Here is a 21,198-nt window from a genome sequence, read left to right on the forward strand (position 1 = left end):
TACCTGTGAACAGAGAGTGACGGAAAATTAACGGCAAGGGAGGTTTTAGACAATTGTCAAAAAACTTAAGGGTAGCTTAAGACAATATGTAAACAGTAAGAGTACAATTTGTCAATTTTGTGAATAGTAAGGGTAGTTTAAGAGGTTTACCCTTTATATAAACATATGTTGGTAAAATTTTATACCATGCCCATCCCTAGCCTACATTGTGTATGGGCTTGATGCAAGTTCAAATGTTCTTTCATTCATTTTTACTCAAGGATTAAAGTATCGGTATCGAGTATCGTGTCGAACAACTTGGATACGGATACGGATACAAATACATGTTAGAAACACATGGATACGGATGTAAGATTTTAATACGCTAAGAAAACACATACAAATTCTATAATCAAATATTCTAATAACACCAAATTTAAAATCAAATAACCACAAATAATGCATAAATACCTAGGAAATGTATATTTTAATAGTATATATGAAAAAATATATTACAATTAATATGTCAAGATGCATAAATATCATACAATTTTATAGATAATGTATCAATCAAGAGTACAAGACACATAAAATATGCACATATTTGTATTTTAATTATTATATCAATTATTTTCTATTTTACTATTTCTTACTTTTTTACAATAACTAAAAAAGTCAACCAAATATTTAATTCTCAAATATAAATTAAAATATCAATTAATAATTTATAAAAATATATAATTTCAAATTAAAATATATCAAATGTGTTAAAATTTCTAAGATATATATAGCAATTAAAAATTCTATTATATATATGCTGCAAATTTTTAATTGCTATTATAATTATTACATTATTAGTATTTTTGTTTCTATAGTTTTTCTAAAATTAAAACCCATTTTTGGTATAAATTTTAATTGGTAGAGTTTATAGATTCTATTTAATATTATATTCTCAAATATTTTGCAAACATTTTTTATAAATATTTAATATGTTGTTATTTAATGTGAGGTAAATTAAAATATTAATTAATAATCGATATATATTAATTTTAAATGCTAAAATAGTTATTCTATTATTAATATTTTTATTTGCATAAATTTTTGAAATCAAAATCATTTTTTGATTTTAATGTGAATTTGATAAGTTATTTATTCAGTTATTCTATAAGTTTATAAAATAACAATTTTGAATACTATTCTTTTAATTTTTAGTAGGAATTTTTAAACACAAAGATGTGTTATTTATTTGGGTTACATGTAGTATGTACATAGAATATTTAATAAAAGTTATTTTATTTCACTAATTAACACAAGAGTCAAGTTGGATTAGTGGTTGATTTAAAATACAATCCCCTTCCATGTTGGGAGATTCAGTTTCGAATTATCCCTGACGATACCGATATGATACACCCATATATTTAAATCCTTGTTTTTACTATGTATATTATTTTTTTTTATGAAATACATTCAAAAGTATTTATGGGTTTACCAAGTATTAGAAATGGGTATCTACATTAAATATAATGGATACCCTATGGTCATAACAAAACTCACACCACTCCCAAACCATATAGCATTTTAATAAAAAATACAAAAATATTGCATTCCCCTTCACACCCAAATCATGTGAACGGATCCATGCTACAATAAATTCAATCATTATTATAATATACTAATATGCAAATGTATTAACCATTTATCATATTTAACTTTTATAATAGATTATAATAAAGGACAGGATATAATATTAAAAAAGGTCATTTATTAAAACACCCCCTCTGGTTTCATGGATTTATTAAAACCTATCATGTAATTTGCATTTTACTGAAATACCGCTTCTAGTTTGCATTCGATTTACTTAATCAACCTTTCATTTGAATAAATTTAACTAAAATAAGTTAAAAATGGAAATAACATTTTTGCCACTATTGAGACACAATCAACTATTTTATTTGGCTAATTTTGTTTTTTATACAAAGAAGTGTTAGGGGTACTTTTGAAATAAATAATTATGGTCCCATGTCCTTGAATATTTTCTACTAATTCAAGTGATCACGATACTATTTTTAGGCTATGTTTGGTGATTAAGGTTGCATTTGATAATACTTTTCAGACATTTGAAATCTGAAAATGTTGTTTTTTCAGATGCCACCTATGTTTGGGTTGAGTCTGACGTGAAATGCATTTTCATATATGAATTTGTAAGAAGTAGGCCAATGATTTAATGTGCTTAGACGTTTTTCAGACAACATTAAAAGACAAAAATGCCCATCCTCAATTTCCCTCACCCACACCCTCACTCTCTCCCCTTTGTCTTCTAGCCACCGCCACTGTAACTCTCAACAATGACATTTCCCTCTTTCTCTCCCTCTCCCCTTGTATTCTCGCCACCGCTAGTTGCAACGGCGTTTGATTTCCCCCACCCTCTCTCTCCCTCTCTCCCCTTGTCTTCCCGCCACCACTGCTGCAACTATTAGTAGTGGCGTTTCCCTCTCCCTCTCCTCCTCCCTCCCTCCCTCCCTCCCTCTCTCTCTCTCTCTCTCTCTCTCCCCCTCTCTCTCCCCTGTCTTCCCACCACTGCCGCTATAAAAGAGTTGTTGTGGCATTCAATTTCCCACACCCTCTCCCTCTTCCTCTCTCTCTCTCTCACACACACACACACACACACACATTCTTTATGGGATTTGAGTTCAGCTAGAGATTCTTGCTTGTCAAAACGAATCATGGGGAATAGGGAGAGAAAGGAAGAAGCAAAAACTCATTTCAATGTGTTATTTTAGGGATTCTGCCATTAAAATCCTGCAACGTCCGTCCTGGTTCTTGAGAACAAGAAACTGGTTGAACCTTCTAATGATGCTAATTAATGTGTTTATTTCGCTCCTGCTGGTGCTTTTTAGGGGACGGAAGCAAAGCATTTCGTCGGCAGAGAAATTGTCCAAGGAAGAAAAGCAAGAAATCAGTAGGAAGGTTTCGGCCTTGAGAGTTCCAATAGCGGTGGCTCCTTGGAGGAGTACTTTGTCGGTGATAGGGGATCGAGAAGCAACAACAAGGAGAGCGCTTGATGTCAAGATGGTGAGGGATCAATAATTAATAATAATTATTAATTACAAATTATTTTTACTAATTATTAGTTATTAATTATTTTATTTTTTATTAAGTATTAATTATTTTATTATTTTTATTAAACATTAATTATTTTTTATTAATTTTAATTGTGTTATTTATTATTTATTAATTAGTAATTTTTAATTATTTCATTAATTTTTAAAAATTATTTTAATTTTTATTTGTGTAAATTATTAATTATTTTAATATTTTTATAGTCATTAATTATTTTTTAATTTTAATTGTGTAATTTATTAATTAGTAATTAGTAATTTTAATTATTATTTTATTGTTTTTTATTCATATTGTTTCAATATTATTTTGAAGTTGAAAATTATTTTTATGAGATAATGTGAATTGAACTCAACATTTCCAAATAGTATGTTCTAGGGGTAAAACAGTAAAATTAGAGAATTTTGGATGGTAAAGAGTTGATCCAACACAAACAAATTTATTGATTCAGAGCCTCTAAAAATTAGAAAAGCACCTATGCTTCTTTTTAGATTTCAGACAAATAATATCTTTTTAACTTTTCAGATTTATCAAACGCCACCTAAGTGGTTGTTAAAAGAAGTACTTGTTGCACAAATACTTTTTAGAAGTGCTTATTTTAACAACCACTTTAGGCTATTTGGTGACTCACTTGCCAAATCACTTATTATTATTATTATTATTGTTATTATTATTATTATAACAACAACAACATCACCACCACCAACATCAACAACAAATAATAAATATTATTGATAAATAATAATAATAAAATATCATAAATAATAGTAATAATAACAAATAATGACAAATGATAAATAATAATAATAAAAATATAATAAATAATAATAGTAAGAACAATTTAACAAACACCACCAATATCCTATTTTAAAAAATAAAATAGGATAATATTAACTATACATATTAATGATAAACCAACATATTAATAAAAAACACAAATATCAATGAGAGTTTAAAAAAAAGTAAAATAGGAAAATTTGGCTTATTCAAAAAAATATTAAAATGTGAACAAAAAATCATGAAAAAAATACAATGTGAATTTAACATCATCAAATGATATTTACTAACAAAGATTCACCATTACACTTAAGAAGTAAAAATGCAATGACAAGTTTTCAAAAAATAATTCAAACATTTAACTAATTATTAATCATAATAACATATACGAAGCATAACAAATATTCATATAACAAATAAAGAAAAATGCAATCATAAATCAAGAATACATGTAAACATTTAACTAAATATTAATCACAACAAAATATAAAAAACATCACAACTATACATATCAAAAATAAAGAAAAATGCAATCACAAATCAAGAAAAATATAAACATTTAACTAATTATTCATACAAAAAATCAAGAAAAAAATCTGTAACCCACATATTTCAGCATATGTTTTGCATCATTTTTAACAAAAGAACACAAAAAAAAAACTACTCATGCATAGGAATCATGACATAGTCAATGCAAAAAAAAAAGCAAATATTTTGGATTTCTCACTAGAGAAATATGAAAAAATGAATCCAAACAAATATTCACCCAAAAAAAAGCAAGAAAATAACATCAAACATGGAGCGGGGGGGGGGGGGGGGGGGAGTTTGGGCGAACTCACCTTCTTTCACCGACGACTAGATGGTTGGGTGTCGTCGGTAAACTTGCCCAATCACAGAACGAATAGAGAGAAGACTGCCTTTTCAGGCGTTAAAAAACTCAAGAAAAATGCTTCAAATCGAATGAAATAAGCAAAAAAAAAAAGAAATAAAGAAATAAAGGGAAAAATGGCAAGTCTGTCGTCTGTATTTTCGCACCGTCAATCATCACTGGTGGATTTGCAACTGGAGCCGCCACCCTCTGCTTACTATGTTCGAATAGGAGGAGAGGAAAGAAAACCCTCGCGTAGGGGCAAAATGAATATTAAATAAATTATTTAGGGACTGAATCGTCCCATACATTTTGAAAAAGCACTTTCCAAGTGGTATTGAAAAAAAAGCCAATCTCATGTCACTTTTTCTATAAGTATTTCTTTTTTTTTTTAAAAAAAAACCCTTATTGGTGACTTTTTTACCAAACACACATAAGTACTTTTTTACCACTTAATGTATGGTCCAAACACTTAAAAGAAGTACTTGTTAAAAGAAGTACTTTTTAGAAGTGAAGTCAAACATGGCCTTAAGATAACAAAACAAACACTTATTAATGAAAAATTGATTAAGTAAATAGCAATGTTTTTGAATTGTCGTTGACCCGAACGGTAAGACCGTTCGGCCCAAAAATCGTCCAAGCAACTGGTTCCATTTCACCCTTAACTCGTTCTTGGGTCAAAAATCGTTGACTTCATCAGAAAATTGTTGACCCGGGCAGTCGAACCGTCAACTCGTTTAACCTAGCCAGCGGTTTGCAATATAAAGTTGTAGAGAGGAGAGCTCAGATCTGAGATCCAGTCTAAGACACAAACTCAGATATGGGATCTAGCACAAAGAGAAGAAGAAGAAGAAGAAGACTAAGTCTTTTAGAGAAATTGATCTCAGATTGAGATCCAAGAACTCGGATCTCAGATTTGCATCTGTTGCCACTGCCTCGCCGTCGCCGCTATCCTCCTCCTCCTCCTCTTCCTTCTTCTTCCCTCCTTCTCTCCTTCATTCTTCTTATTTCTTTTTTTTTCTTTTTCACCATCTGGCTTTCTCAACCGACATCTCTTTTTTTTTTTTCCTTTCTCAAATCTGAAATCTCATAAAATTTGCCCTAATATACAAACCGTCCAAATCGTTCGACCCAGGCGATTGAATTGCTAACCTAAAAACTGGTAGATAGAACGGTTCCGTTTCTGGATCGATTTTTAAAACGTTGGTAAATAAATAGGTTGCAAGTGTTTTAGTAAAATGAGTAGGTTAAAGTAAATAGGGGGTGCTCTAGTAAATTACCCAATTAAAAACTTTGATGATAATGCAACAACCTACTACAGTGCAAAAGCACGAGTGTGGTGCGATTAAAATCATGTGATCTCATGATTGATTCGCTCAAATCATGTGATTTCTTTCTTTTAATTCGCTCAAACCATGTGATTTCTTTCTTTTAATTCGCTCAAACCATGTGATTTTCAACAACGTGGGGCCAGTATATTCTAACGCACCGCATTTTATGAACGTCGCAGTACCGAATACTTGGTCAAGAGAGCACTAACCCGGTATAAATCTTTAGTATGTTCTGACCCGATCTGCCACACGAGTTGAATAGGAGACGGGTCGAGGTAGAATTTTCTCTGTCTCGACGCCTCAGCGGTCATCACTTGTGTCTCTTTCTGCAGTGAAGTTAGATTTGCCGTCCTGATACAATATCCAATATTCCTCTTGCACTGAACGCCAGGAGAGTAGGCCAGGGGCAAGTTTTAGGCTTTTAGCTTCCAAAAACGACTGGTAAGTGGTAACTCTTCTCTCTCTCTCTCTCTGCCGCATCTGATTTTCATGTCGTTCTGCACTTTCAGTTATTCAATCCGGTTTCTTATTCTCATGCTCAGTCCAAGGTAAGAAGAACGAAAGTGATGGGAATCCAGAATCGACTTGGTTTTACTATTTGGTCTTTTCAATTTGGGTTTAACGTGCTGTATTTTGTTGTGTTGTCTCTCTTTGGGAAAAAAAGGATTGATGAACAATGGTGATGGGGTTCCACAATTCTTTTAGTCCTGATCGTTGTTAATAACTTGTTATTTTGGATTTAGACTTGGACCGTTCTGGTTTCAAATTTTCAATCCTAATTTAAGCTTGTTCTTGTTAGGAGATGTAGAAACCGTTGCTTGCACATATCGCAGGTTTTGAACCTGTTATGTGGTCATTATATGAATATTGTGGGTTGGGTTTGATTTGTAGAGACAAAAAGATTTTATTTTTCCTATGTCTTCTGCGTTTTCTTTCTTTCTTTCTTTCTTTATTGTTTCAAATGTCTACTTGATATCTGTTAGAGTTTTACACATTTCCCTGTTTTCATACGTTATCTGACGGTCACCCTTTCATTAGGTAACCAGCAGGTCCGAATGCAGATAGGAGTTGTTGTTGCACACTAGATGTTTGGGTTATTGCAAAAGTGAATATTAATGAGCTAAGAGGTAGAGCAAACATAACCCTATGTCCGCCTCAAGCCTGGGCCTGGGCTGCTAATGCTGGCTCTCCGAACTGCAAGTCAAAGTTGGTTCGAAGGACAGAATGGTATGTTATGATTTCCGACCTTATGATCGGTTGCCTATTGCCTGTGTGGTACATACAGCAAGACCAACATCTCCTGATTCTTTTTTATCTGTTGTACTTTTTGTCTGCTTTGTGTTTTTGTGTAGGATTTTAACATGGAGAATGGAATTGGAAAATTTCTTCGGTTGATGTATCATAAGTTCGTATCTTTCATGGATAGTACCCTGCAAAAGTTGTTTTTTGCACTTCTATGTGTAGGTCCAATCCCATATCACATTGCCTTCATCATGGATGGGAATCGTAGATATGCCAAATCCCGGAAATTGGCACCTGGTGCTGGTCACAGAGCTGGGTTTTCTTCTTTGATTCAGATCCTTGAATGTTGTTACAAGATAGGTGTAAGGTATGTAACTGTATACGCTTTCAGCATTGACAATTTCAAGCGGGATCCTAGTGAAGTTAAGTATATCATGGATTTAATGATGGAAAAGATTGATGAGTTGCTCAAGGAAGAGAGCATTGTGAATAGTCATGGGGTTAGAATTAATTTCTCTGGGGATTTGAAGCTCTTGCATGAGCCTGTCAGACTAGCAGCTGAGAAGGCAATGAGAGCTACTGCCAAGAACACCAATGTAGTACTATCGGTTTGTGTTGCCTATACATCTGCAAATGAGATTGTGCATGCTGTTGAAGAATCATGTAAAGAAAAATTAACCCAAGCTCAGGAAGCAAATTCAAATTTCAATGGAAAAAAAGTAGATATTCTTGGTGGATACAACAACCCTTTATTGGAGGAAGAATCTTGTATTGCTTTGGCAGATCTGGAGAGACACATGTATCTATCTGAATGTCCAGATCCTGATATATTGATTCGGACTTCTGGTGAGACACGGCTGAGCAATTTCCTTCTCTGGCAGACGACTTTCTGCTATTTGCATGTCCTAAATGCATCTTGGCCGGAGATGTCTCCTTGGTGGCTGGGCTGGGTGATCTTGCATTACCAAAGGTCAAAGTCTTACATAGATAAGAAAAAGAAGCAGTCATAAGTCTTCACTCCATCAAATATTTACATTTGTAGATTGTACTATGAAGCCCAAACCACATATATCTTCTTTATAAGTTTGAAATCTAGTTGAGGTTATTTATCAAAGAAAAAAAAAGCTACTTGAGGTTTTTAATTTCTTGTTCCCCTACTCTCAAGGAAATTGTTTTTCTTGTCTTTTGCCTTTTCTTTTTCTTTTTTTGTTCAGTAGAATTCTATGTTACATGTTTATGAGTATGTATGTATGTATGTGACAAGAACTTGAACAAAGTTATTGAGTTTACCAAAGTGTAGAAGGCCACTACCTAATGCTGATCCTGACAATGATTTGTGGGAGGGGTGGACTGGATTTGGACCTAATCTGTGGCATTTTTTGCTCAATCTCACGCTTGAGCTTTTCTTGAGATTCACTGAGCATCACTATCTCTTTCCTCATACAGAAAATAAACATCCTGTACTTGGTGTGGTTTGTCTTATGGTATCTCTGCAAATTATATCCTGAAACTTTTTCTGTAGATGCCATTCCTTGGTGCGATAGTAAAATACTGGGCTGATAAGCATGACAATGTGGGGTTCAAGTTCGAGAGAATCCACTTTCTGCAAGAAAATGCTAAAGGTTAGGTTCACATCCAGTTTCCTTTGTCTGCTTTCTGCAGGGACCAACATTGGGCAATGGGCGTTTTCTGTACTGGATGGAATAGTTGAAACCAAGTTTTTGGTTTTATAATGTATAGTATGTAAAGTGAATGGACTGCAACAATTTCTTCTTGTAGGTGAACTTCCAACCATGAGTATTTTTGAGTTTTCCTAAAGGAAACCATTTACTATTAGACTGCACTATTTTCTTCTGGTGGTTCTGGAAAGCAGAAAGGGGTTTAAAACTGCAACATACAGCTATTAGAATTCTACAGTCGTATTATTGGAGGATATCTAGCTCAGCATGGTTGCTGGTGTCATCTCATCTGGCAAGACTGTGTTTCCAGTGAACCAGCACAAGTGCCATATAGTCTTTGTACAAATCCTTAAATTGGCTTTTTTACTTCACAGGAAAATGACAGTCTTATGTGGAAAGGAAAGCTCTACATTAATATTGGAAAATAGTATGCCTTATGATGTAAATTGCTTTCTCTGGATGGATTTTGGTTCATTTATCCACATGCTACATCCTTAGAAGTGATAAATTCATGAGACTTCTGACAAGATCCATAAGATAGGATCTATCAAATATTAACTTTTGTTTTCTTCATTTATAGTTTGTCAATTTGTTACACAAGTAACATAACTTCTGAGGTTTTCCTCCTAGTTTCTTTTTTGGTTAAAGGAATCAGTTAATTCTTGATGAACATGATAATTACAACTTTAATTACTAATTTCACTGGGATGGATATGAATTGCAATGAGTCTCAATGTGAACTTTTGTTCAGTTAGACAAAGGAATTGCTATGGATACTGTTCTTTTGAGTTCAATGGCCGGTTATACCTTTACTGATAAAAAATAGCAAGTTACATTTTTTAATCATATTGCTGCAATTTATTCAATGCAGAATAGATTGTTTACTGGGATGGATATGAACTGCAATAAGTCTCAATATGAATTTATGTTCAGCTAGACAAAGGAATTCTTTGGAGTTCAATGACCAGTTATATCTTTGCTGATAAAAGACAGCAAGTTATGTTTTTTTTATCATATTGCTGCAATTTATTTAATGCCGAATAGATTGTCCCCCCCAGCCAACGCACACACACACACACACGTTCCCTTGTGTGTGGAGAAACAACAAATGAATCACTTCTTAGGTTGTGTGTTGTTGCAGTGACATTTAAAAAAATGAAGCTTATGTATTAAATTTGGTCCTTTTTTACTTTTTTTTTCCATCTTCTTCTGGCCTAATTTTGAGTACAGTTGAGGCAAAAAGCTGCTCTGTCTTTGAAATCATGTGGCTAGACCATCCAGACTTCTTGGAATGGGTGAAAAGGAAAAGGGAAGCAATGCAGATAGGTGGTTCAGCTGGGTTTAATTTCTCATTTATAAAGGCAGGTTGGAGTACTATTGAGAAGACCTCAAATGATTAAAGAGTTTCAAAAGGAAAAAAAATTGGAGAAAATGGAAAATGCTACATTTCTATCATTAATGCCAAAGAAGGACGGGCGATGGACTTAAAAGAGATCAGATCAATTAGCCTTATTATCAGTCCTTACAAGTTATTGGCAGTGGTATTATCAAAGAGGCTTAAAAAGTGATTCATGAAGTGGTGGGGGAGACTCAAATGGCCTTTGTGGAAGGAAGACGGATATTAGATGGAGTTTTGGTGGCTACTGAATGCATTGATTCAAGAATTAGAAGTGGGAGAGCCGGCTTGGTATGCAAAATCGATATTGAAAAAGCGTATGATCATGTGGAATTGGGCTTCTTAGAGGATATTCAAAGATTAATGGGGTTTGTATGCATGTCAACCGTCTCTTAGAGGATATTGAAAAAGCGTATGATCAGGTGGAGAAGCTGGATATTTGCATGCATGTCAACCGTCTCTTACTCTTGAATGGTGTGTCTTCTGAATTTTTCTAACCTTCGAGAGGTTTAAGACAAGGGGATCCAATATCCCCACTCCTTTTTGTCTAATCATGGAGGTGCTGAACCTGTTGCTGGAAAAAAACTGTACAACGGGGGTTAATTGAAGATTTTAGAGTAGGGGAGGAGGGGCCTGTTATTTCTAATCATGGAGGTACTGAACCTGTTATTTCTCATTTAAGCTAAGAGTGTTCTGATTGGGGTTGGAGAGATAAGGAGAGAAGAGTTGGAGGAGTATGCTGAAGCTTTTAAGTGCATAACCAGAGAACTACCGTTTACATATTTGGGTTTACCGGTTGGGGGCAATTCTGCTTCCATTACAATCTGGAAGTCAGCCATTGAAAGAATAGAGAGGAGACTGGATGGATGGAAAGCAAGATACTTTTTGTTGGGGCGAAGGATTACCCTTAATTAAAAGTCTGATATCAAGTCTGCCTACCTACCATTTATCATTGCTGAGGGTGCCACCATAGATTGAAGAGAGGATGGAGAAGATCCAAAGGGACTTCTTATGGGAGGGGGTTGGGAGAGGGAAGGGTAAAAGGCTCCATCTGGTCAAATGGGATAAGGTGTTTAGACCCAAGGAGGGAGGGGGTTCGGGGTTTAGAAGGGTTAGATTATTCAGTAAAGCCTTGCTTGGGAAATAGTTATGGAGATTTGGGTTGAGTAAGGGGGAAAGCTCCTTATGGAGGAGGGTGGTGGTTAGTATATATGGTGTTACATGATTTGAGTGGGAATCAAGGGGAGTTAGTTCATCATATGGGGCGAGTGTATGGAAAGGAATAATGAGTTTTAATCAGGAGTTTGGATCTCTAACATGCTTTGCAATTGGGGATGGAGCTAGAATAAGATTTTGGGAGGATGGTTAGAGTAGAGTGGGAAGATTGTGTGAGGTTTTCCCAAGTTTATTCAGGCTGTTGGAACTGGGAGTGACTATTTCCAGTTATGAAAGAATTGGGGAGCAGATAGTTTGGTGCCTGAGATTCAGAAGGCCGCTCCTCAAAAGGGAGATTGAGGAGTGTTTAAGTCTGCTGCTGGAGAAGTTGGAGAAGGTGAAGATCTCAACCCAATCTAGGGATGAGATATGGTGGAAAGAATACTCAAATGGAAGTTTACAGTCAAGTCTTGTTATTCAGCCTTGTGCAGGAACCAAATGGACTTTGATTCATTGGGAGGGTCTGGGGTAACCCAATACCCCTAGGTGGGAAGCTTTTGCTTGGCTGGTGGCTATGGACAGCGTGTTGACAGTGGATCATTTGAAGGCAAGAGGGTTCAGTTTAGCCAGCATTTGTTTTATGTGCAATGAAGAAGAGGAACCAGTCAGCCATCTCTTCTTTGAATGCAAAATTTCTGGTTTCTTATGGAATCTCTTCGCGATACTCTTTGGGGTTGGGACTTTCCAGCCAAGGACACCTGCTGATCTTTTCTACTTGGCGAAGAATTAGGGGAGAAAAAAAGGCTAAAATAATTTGGAGCTGTATTCCATTTTCCATTTGCTGGAACTTTTGGAAAGAAAGGAATAGAAGAATCTTTGAAGATAAGGAGTGGAAGCTAGACAGATTGGTGGGGGCTGCAGATTGGGTGTTGATATTGCCAGAGTTGTCTTAGTTTAAGAGAGAAGATTTAGGAGAAAGTTTGTGGGAGGTCGACCGGTTTACAGAATTATGAAGGAATATGTACTATTTTTTTTTATTTATTTATTTTTTGTTGATCCTTTGGATGTTAGGTGCTATCTTATCACCTATCCAGATTGTACTCTTTTTATTTTATTTTAATGAAAGCTTTCTTTTACTTATAAAAGAAAGCTGCCCTGTTGAAGAAGTTACCAGAAGGATGCTTGGGGCTGTGTACTCATGGCTGGTTGTATCAGAGTTACTTAAGAATACTTCCCATCAAAATTTAGTCTATTACTTTTGTTTATGTGATGCAGCACAGACTAGACTTCAGCCTGCTTACATTTTTCTACCTTGATTGCAATTAATATGTAGATAGATGATTTTTCTAACTTTTCTGAACTTAATGATAAATCTATTAAGAAGAATCTATTGCTTTCTTGTTTCTCTAAAAAAAATTGCAACTGACTTTAGGACTTGGTATCTCTTTGTCAGAGAGCAGTTATTCTTTAGGCTTTGACAATTTCTCAAGCATACAATGATCCATTGTGGGAGATTTTCTTGTTTTTCTTGCTTTCTTGTTTCAGTTCCTGTTCAGTATTGGTAATGGGGTGTAATAATAGACTAAAAGGAATTACCTCACCCTTTTGGTCCTGCCAAATTCTTAACCATCTTATGGTGGTTTTGATCTTCGGCATTCAGCATTTAACACCCTCATTGGTTTTGGGGAATATGGGTCTGATAAGCTTTCTATTGTGAATGAAGGGTGTATTTTCTCACACATTCAACACTTCAGCAGAAATTTGCTGCTGTAGCCACCACCTGGCAACACCTTAATTTACTATCCCCAAATTGATATGCTTAAGCAACATATAGGTAGAGAAGTATAACCCTCTTATCAAAACTGTCTTGTAATATTTTCTGTTGAACGCTTGAACCTCTCACTAGTTCTAAACCAAATAGTTGAAGCTAATCTGCGATTTCCATTAATTTCTTCTAGGGACAGATTACTGGAAAAAATGAATATAGTACCCGCTAAGTATCTTCTTTCTTTTTGTTCTCTTACCATTCAAAAGATTCTTTCATTCTGAAGATTTCTTCTGTTTTTTTTCCCTGTTTTGTTTTATCTTTTCCTTTTCGCAGGAATATATGTGCCTTCATCCAATAGATTCTTTATCTTTTCATTTGCAAAGAAAGTATGTTACACTTAGAGATGCAAGGAGGAACCATGTAATTTTGCTTTAATCACAAATGCTCTCTCCTGTGAAGCGATGCAACTCCCAACCCAACCCGAAAATTCAGGTTTGGATCGGGTCAGGTTGGCCAAAGCCTCAACCTTAACCTAAGCTGAAGTTAATTGTGTTTTTCAGCCCTCATCCCAACTCAAAATTCAACACAACACAACACAACCAGTTTTTTTTTTTTTTTATTATCAAGATTGGGTTGAGATTGGTTTGGGTTAACCCAGCCGAGGTTGCAGCCCTAACTGTAACAATCAAGTAGGTCTGTTTAACTTGTATGTAGTTTTAGTGCCAATTAGCAGAGACATCCAGCTGAGTATGTTGGGAAAATTGGGCATTAAATATCTACGTTCAGCTTGAGGGGAGTATCAAATTACATATATGCCCAAATGAGGGCAACTTTGTAATTTTAGATTACATTGAATTATATGCTTGTAGCCTGGTAGTTGACTGGGAGAGTAAATCGGGAGACGATAACCCAACCTTCGCTCCTTTTCATCTCCTACTTGCTACGTCTCTCCACTTAACCATCACTCAAATCCAGCAAGATAAAATCCGGCAACTTTGTATAGGGGTGAAAAAACAAACTGAAAAATCGAATCGATTGAAAAAACGATCGAAACTGAATAAAAAAATTAGTTAATCAAATTGGTCCGTTCAGTGTTTTTAAAAAATCGAAAGTATTAGTTCAATTTTGGTTAATTAATATAGAAAAATCGACGGTTAACCAAAACAATCGGTATATATATTTGTATATATTATATATTTTTTATATTATAAATTAATAAATATGCATTATATATATAAATATACATATATATTTATAATATATGATATATTATTTATTATTTAAAATATAATATTTTATATATGTTTATAATTTTTATTATATATATATATTATAATTATAAAAATTAAAAACCGAAAAACTGAACGGCTCAACTGATTATCTGATTGGTTTCGATTCAGTTTCAGTTACTGGTTTTCCAAAAACCAGTAATATCGGTTCGGTTACAAAAAACGCTCACGCCCAATGTTATATTACATGAACTTCCCTATTGCCGCCGATGGTACAAGAAACACAACATTTCCTGACCTCTAATCTGCAATTTCCAATGTTGTGCTGTCCGTAAAATATGAACAAATAATAGAAATAGTATTCTATAAAGGTAGAGTTCAGTATTATTTCTACTTTCTTATGTCCTCTATTTTTTCTTGGGTTTAATCAATTAAACTTGGGGACAGACCAAAATGAATGATATTATACAATTAAACTTGAATCCGAAACGAATTCAGATTGCCATATGATAATAGACAATTAAATGATCAAAAAAGTTATACAGTAATGAACTAAAAATGAATGATATTATACAAGAACCATGTTTGGTCCTAAAATGCTACAAGAATTTCCCACTCAGAGTTGGGTATTACAAAAGTTTAAAAGTAACTTAGAAATGACTATTTTATAGACTGTGAATGGGGGCATTCAGTTCTCTCAACTTTTGCTCTGAATTTGCATAGTCCACATGCTTATATCCCTCATTGATCAGACATTGCCAGTCATACGCAGCAAGTTTGTTTTCATGCAGACCAGCAAATAAGCTGTGAATGATAAAGCTTGAGGGAAATGGGAACATATCCCCATGAATAATAAATACAAATACGGGAGATGTAATCGATGTGTGGCTGAGGATATGCTGTGTTGGAGTGAGATGCGCCGCTCTATGAAGAACAGATCCAGACTCAGCTTAAGGGCCCAAGGCCGAGGCTGTCTTCCCAATTGGTTAGATTTGAAATTGGCTTCGTTGCTCACAAGACGTGCACAGTCCTTGCAGTGAGTGTTGCATTCCCCATAAAAAAAGCATACAAGTACAGAGGTATTCCCAATGCAAAACTGTGAAAGGCTATGCCAACGGTGTGAATACGTCTTAGCACTGAAGCCAATCTCATTAGGTTTTAGTTCTTCATCAGTTTTAAAAATAATTCCATTAAAACTTAACAATCTCCGTTGTACTCAGACTACATTTGGCATTATATATCAAAGAGTTTTGACCAATTAAAACCCACCCATAAATTCGTTACTATGTTTATGATTCGAACCAGAAGACTGCATGGGGCATTATAAGTCTTTAAAATAAAGAAAGCCAAATGCAGCCTAAATGGATTTCAATGCAATCCATATGCCCTAAGAGACCAGGGCATTCACGCACCCTTATTTGTTCAGTTATGACTGGTTCTTTTCTTTTTCTCATGGAGATGGATATTCAAGCCTCAAGGTTTTCGCTTTTCTTTAAACAGCTGACCATGTCAAAATCTCCAAATAGTACACGAAAGTGCAAGACAAGAGAGAGACAGATATCACAAAATCTGTACCATTTCTAATCTACACATAATTAAAGATTTGTATCAAGGGACTTTTACAGTGTCAAATCCGGCTAAAGTTTCATTTAATTTGTTTCTTTCTATCATGACAGAAAAACTGAAAAACAATAATCTCTTACAGTCCATAGGGGTTTTAAGAATTCACTGCGTTTGCATCCTGCTTTCTGCCTTTTCTTCTTCTTCCGTGTTCTTTCTATCAATTTCTAGCAAGTCTTCCCCTTCTCACCTTCATTGACCACCCTCAAATTCCTCCACAGGTATCTCCCGCTAGCCATGTCCACGAAGACCCAGAATGCATTTCGAATAGCCTGCACGCAGCAAAAAGAAAGCCTAATTAGGAATCAATTCTCATTAAATGCAGTAATGCTACGATGAAAAAGAAAAAACAAAAAAAAAACACAAAGGAAACAAAGCAAAGCAAAGCGATCGTACCCGTTTAAGATTGAATTCTTGATCTTTCTTGGAAGATACCTTTTCTGAGTTTATTGAATCGCCGTGGATCATGTCGTCAATGTCAGAAGAAGAAGATCGGACGGTCTTCCAGGCAAAATATCCGGCCAAAGTCGCCGAGAGGAAAACCAGAATGATCCTGAGAGGACACATCTTCTAGAGTAGAAGAGATGGTTCTAGAAGAAGATACCCCTGCCCGGAAAATGGAACCAATTTCTGCAACACCTGGCTTACCGACGGCGGCTAGATATGCCGGAACAGAGAAAATTATAGTAGTATACGGGCTTTCGTTCCCTTGGTAGTTGAAAGCGTAAGGCTACAAAGAAAGGAAATTCTGAGAGAGAGAGAATATATGTATATAAATTGGGAATAGCGCGTAATGCTCCACGGGGAATTTCATGGTTTTTCTGAAATAGAAAACGTCAATGGATTTGGTTTGGGTTTTACGCAGTTGATGGCGGCGCCAACTACTGCTATTACCATTCACATCACATCAGTGTCAGTGATCACAGTTGACAGCTGATCCCCCTCTCTTTGTGGATTATTGTTATCCTTTTTATTAGTTGCCACGTGGCAATTTTGAAGGGTTTATTTGCATTGGTGCAGAATAAAGGAAGTGCAAAGGAAAATATAGTGAAAGTCAAAATAAAAGTGGACCAGAATTTATATTTTTCTCATTTGCATCCTGACGCATTTGTAACAGTGCAAATTAAATTGCACGGCAAACAAAACGGAGCCTAATGATGATTAAATTTCGCCAAGATCCCGCTGATGTTGGTATGATTATGCATATTCCCATATCTGCTACTAATAGAGTAGCAGACTTGGTCGCAAAGAAAGCTCAACTAAGCTCATTTTCTTTTCTCTGTAACTGACCTATGACTTAATTAAACTCATTTTCAGGGTGGGTTCCGAGAATTACATGTAAACCTTGTCCTGCCTTATCTCATTTTAGGGTAAAAATATTTTCCTCATCCCCGTCCCATCCCATTAAGATTAAAGGGAAAACCCGCCCCATTGAGGGCGAGGCAAAGTGGGGCTCCAGTTTTATGAGAAAAATTGCCATCCCTAGTTGATAGTGAGTATTGAATTTCTTTTTCTTTTTAATTAAGGTCTCCTTATTAAGGTCTGAATAGTTGCACTTGATGGCTGTATTAGGGGCTGTTTAGGCAATAATAACACCTCAAGTCAGCATCAAATATATATGCACTACTGACTTCTCCATTCTCTCGAGATCGGATTTGCTCTTCACACCAACCTTACAACACATCACAGCCGTGCATTGAGAATATGTCCCGAACTTGATATGCGAAGATGTTTCCAATTAACGGCTGCAATGCATTGTAAGGTTGTTGTGAGGTGTGCTCTGAGGTGCAAATCCAAATTCCAATTTCTCATTTCATGCAAGTTTGGCGTGGGGCATTATTATTGTCCCTAACACAGCTATCAAGTGCAGTAATCCAAATTCTGCTTACAAAACAATTTTCTTCTTCTTGAGATTTTATATGCAAATAACTGAAAAAATACAGAAGAGAGGGATAATGAAGAAAGAGACATTTTTTTTTGGGATTTGACTATGATACTAGAAAAACATGATGTTCAAAAAATTTGTGACCAATATCAATTAGTATCAAAAACATGTTAACCAATCATGTGGAGTTTACCAAAATTCACGGGTGGGTTTTGATTATTCTAAACTCTTCTTTTATCATGTCTTTCCAACATCATAGATTTTTTCTTTTTTTGACCCCAATATTTAAATTGTCATAGATCTATCCGATTTCATTACCATTATTGAAATTTTAGATTTATTTTTCTATTCATGTGTAAGATGAATAGAATTTTAGAATACTTACTATTGGGGAAAACGTAAAAAATGATGTTTCCTCCAATGATGGTTGTTGTATAATTCGAGAACAACATTTTATTCACAAATGACTTAACCAAACAAAATTTTAGAATCCATTGGGGGGAAGCGCCTATTTGGCATCAAGTTGGCGTTGATTTTTTAATAAATGACAATGGAACAAAACACCATCTAGCTGAGGTGATAAATGCAGCTACATCAATGTCTTATGCCAATAATAAGTTTCAAGTGGGTTTCCGGGTTAGCAGTTCGACCGTCTGGGTCAAATGGTTCGAACAGTTTAAATATTGTAACTAGTGATATGTCATTTTACCCATTAGATTGGAATATTAGGGTAAGATGCATATAAATACAAGAGAAAAAATGTTTGAGTGTTTGAGAATGAGAGAGATGTGAGAAGCTGTTGATGGCTGAGAGAGTTTAGATTTTAGAAGAAAGGAAGAGGAGGAGGAAGTCACTTGTAGGCTGCAGCGACGACGATGATGGCGACTTACAATGACAATAGTGACGACGACAACAACGAAAGTAGATATGAGATTTCTCTTAATCTCTCCCTCTCTCTCCCTCTCTCTCTCTCTCTCTCTCACACACACACACACACAGATATGTCATCTAGACTATAGTAGATCTTAGATCTCTCAGATCTCTAGCCTACTCTCCCAGATTCCTCAGATCTCTCTCACTGTCTCAAACATCCCTCAACTGATCTCTCTCTCTCTCTCTAGTAGATCTCAGATATGAGAGTTCTTCACTTCTTCTCTTTTCATTCTTGATCTAAACTGCAAACCGTTCTCCGGGTTGAACGGTTCAATGGTCAAACTATTCGGATCAATGGTTTGTTGACTAATTCAACAGTTTTTGACCGAGTCTGGGTTTGGGGTAAAATGGAACTGGTCGCTTGAATGGTTTTCAGTCCAAACCGTCCGACCGTCCAGGTCAACGATGGTTCGAAAACATTGACTAATATGTTGCTATAATATAATAAAATAGTATCTATGTCTATATCTATACAACTATAAAAGTGCGAATGTCTTAATTTTTTGGATTGTTTGCTAAAGTACCACTATTTTTGAATTTAGCCCCTTTCTATTATGAGGGTAGAAAATATAACTTGGATGGTCATTTTCAATTCATCTTACTCCCTTTCATTATGACCTTATTTGAGATATTTACTCTCATTCTCTCAATGAATTCTACAATTGAAGGAATTTTCGTTTCTAACCATTGAATTCCATTGATTTCAAACAAAAAGTAATAGTATATATGTATGCTTTTGAACCTATAATTTTAATGGTATAAAAAACCTATATTTTTGAACATAACAAGAAATGAAACATTTTATCATTTACGTTGTAGGCTAGTAATTCAACCATCTGAATCAAATGGGTCAAACCTTGATGCTGTAATTGAATAAACATTAAAAAATAGATAAAAATACTGATGTAGCTTAAAAAAGAAGAATAAGATGGAGGAAATTGCTCAAAAAGAAGTGAGAGCGAAAGGAAAAGTAGATGGACCTTCATTAATCAAAGATGAATTATATGAAAATGACAAAGTTTGGGGACTCACTCACCTACGAAGGTTGGGATTCACTCACCCAAGGGAGAGCTTTCATAACTCTAAGCGAAGGCTCTTGGCTTTTATAAAGAAAAGTAGAAATTTGAGCATCAATGTTTGAGCTCACATGGCTAAATATGGAGAGGAACAAAATATAACTATTGGAACATTTAGTCTAAATTTAGCCATTAAAAGTCCACTAACAAACTAGCTAGCTCTTAGAAGTCCACTGATAAACTAATTGTTAGAACCACACTAACTCTCTAAGCATTTGAACATGATTTTTGTGCTCATTGGAGCATGATTAAATGCTGCATCAATCTCCTATTATTGGAAAGAATCCATCATTGTTTTTGACTCAGATATTAATTTTCATATTTCTTCGTTAATATTCTTGAAATTTTCTTTACTTACCTAAGCAATTTCAATTTCAAGCTTGTCCTTTCAATGAATCAAATGCCATGTATAGGTATCTCATAGCCATTGAGCATGTATCAAGGATATAAATAATCTTATAAAATGATTCTCAAATCATTAATAACTTGTGGAAACTAAGTTGGATCTTCATGAAATGGGTATAAATTGACAATCTTGAATATTGAGCTGATTTCTATTTCATGTAGTAATTCAATTTGATAAGCATTGGTCTAATTTCTTTCAAGATGTGATAAGGACCAATCTTCTTATATTTGAGCTTTGATAGATACCAGTTGGAAATGTTTTCTTCCTTAGATATGCTATTCTTGAAATTCTTGAGATTAATGATAAATTTTTATAGTTTCTTTAAAACGCTCATTACTCTTTTAAGATTGGCTTTGACTTGATCTTGAATCTTATAGATGTGCTTGGCATATTCTTCAAATTCTATATTACTTCTGCTTAGGTGGGAATTGATACTCTTTCTAAGACTTGACTTGGATTCCTTCCATACACCATTTTAAATGGACTCTTTTGAGTAGATTGTCACATGGAATTGTGTAAGAAAATTCAACTTAAAACAAAATAAAGTTGCATTAATAAGGAGTAATTACTTGATATATATTGAAATAAATTACCAAAAAAACAAATCATTACTTTAGTTTGGTCATCAATTTATGAATGATATACTTGAGAATTGAAGTTGGGTGAACACAAGCTTCCATAAAATATAACAGAAGTGATTTATGAATTGTTCATCTTAATAGGATGTATGATCTTGG

At 34.7% G+C, this 21,198-nt stretch overlaps 1 protein-coding gene across 2 annotated transcripts; it reads left to right on the plus strand.

The window, feature by feature from the left end:
• The first annotated feature begins 6,316 nt into the window (after positions 1-6,316).
• Positions 6,317-8,608, plus strand: LOC104593932 (dehydrodolichyl diphosphate synthase CPT3-like). 2 transcript variants are annotated; one of them, XM_010254030.3, is made up of 3 exons: positions 6,317-6,513; positions 7,111-7,299; positions 7,425-8,608. In XM_010254030.3, exons 2-3 carry the CDS (start codon positions 7,297-7,299, stop codon positions 8,322-8,324), a joined length of 903 nt encoding a protein of 300 aa, XP_010252332.1. In that variant the 5' UTR covers positions 6,317-6,513; positions 7,111-7,296; the 3' UTR covers positions 8,325-8,608. The 2 variants fall into 2 exon arrangements, with proteins under 2 accessions (XP_010252332.1, XP_010252333.1); XM_010254031.2 differs by having other exon boundaries at positions 6,492-6,620.
• Positions 8,609-21,198: the final 12,590 nt, after the last annotated feature.

This window comes from Nelumbo nucifera, chromosome 5 (genome assembly GCF_055504915.1).
Source record: "Nelumbo nucifera cultivar China Antique chromosome 5, China Antique-T2T, whole genome shotgun sequence".
In the NCBI taxonomy this organism is placed as follows: domain Eukaryota; kingdom Viridiplantae; phylum Streptophyta; class Magnoliopsida; order Proteales; family Nelumbonaceae; genus Nelumbo; species Nelumbo nucifera.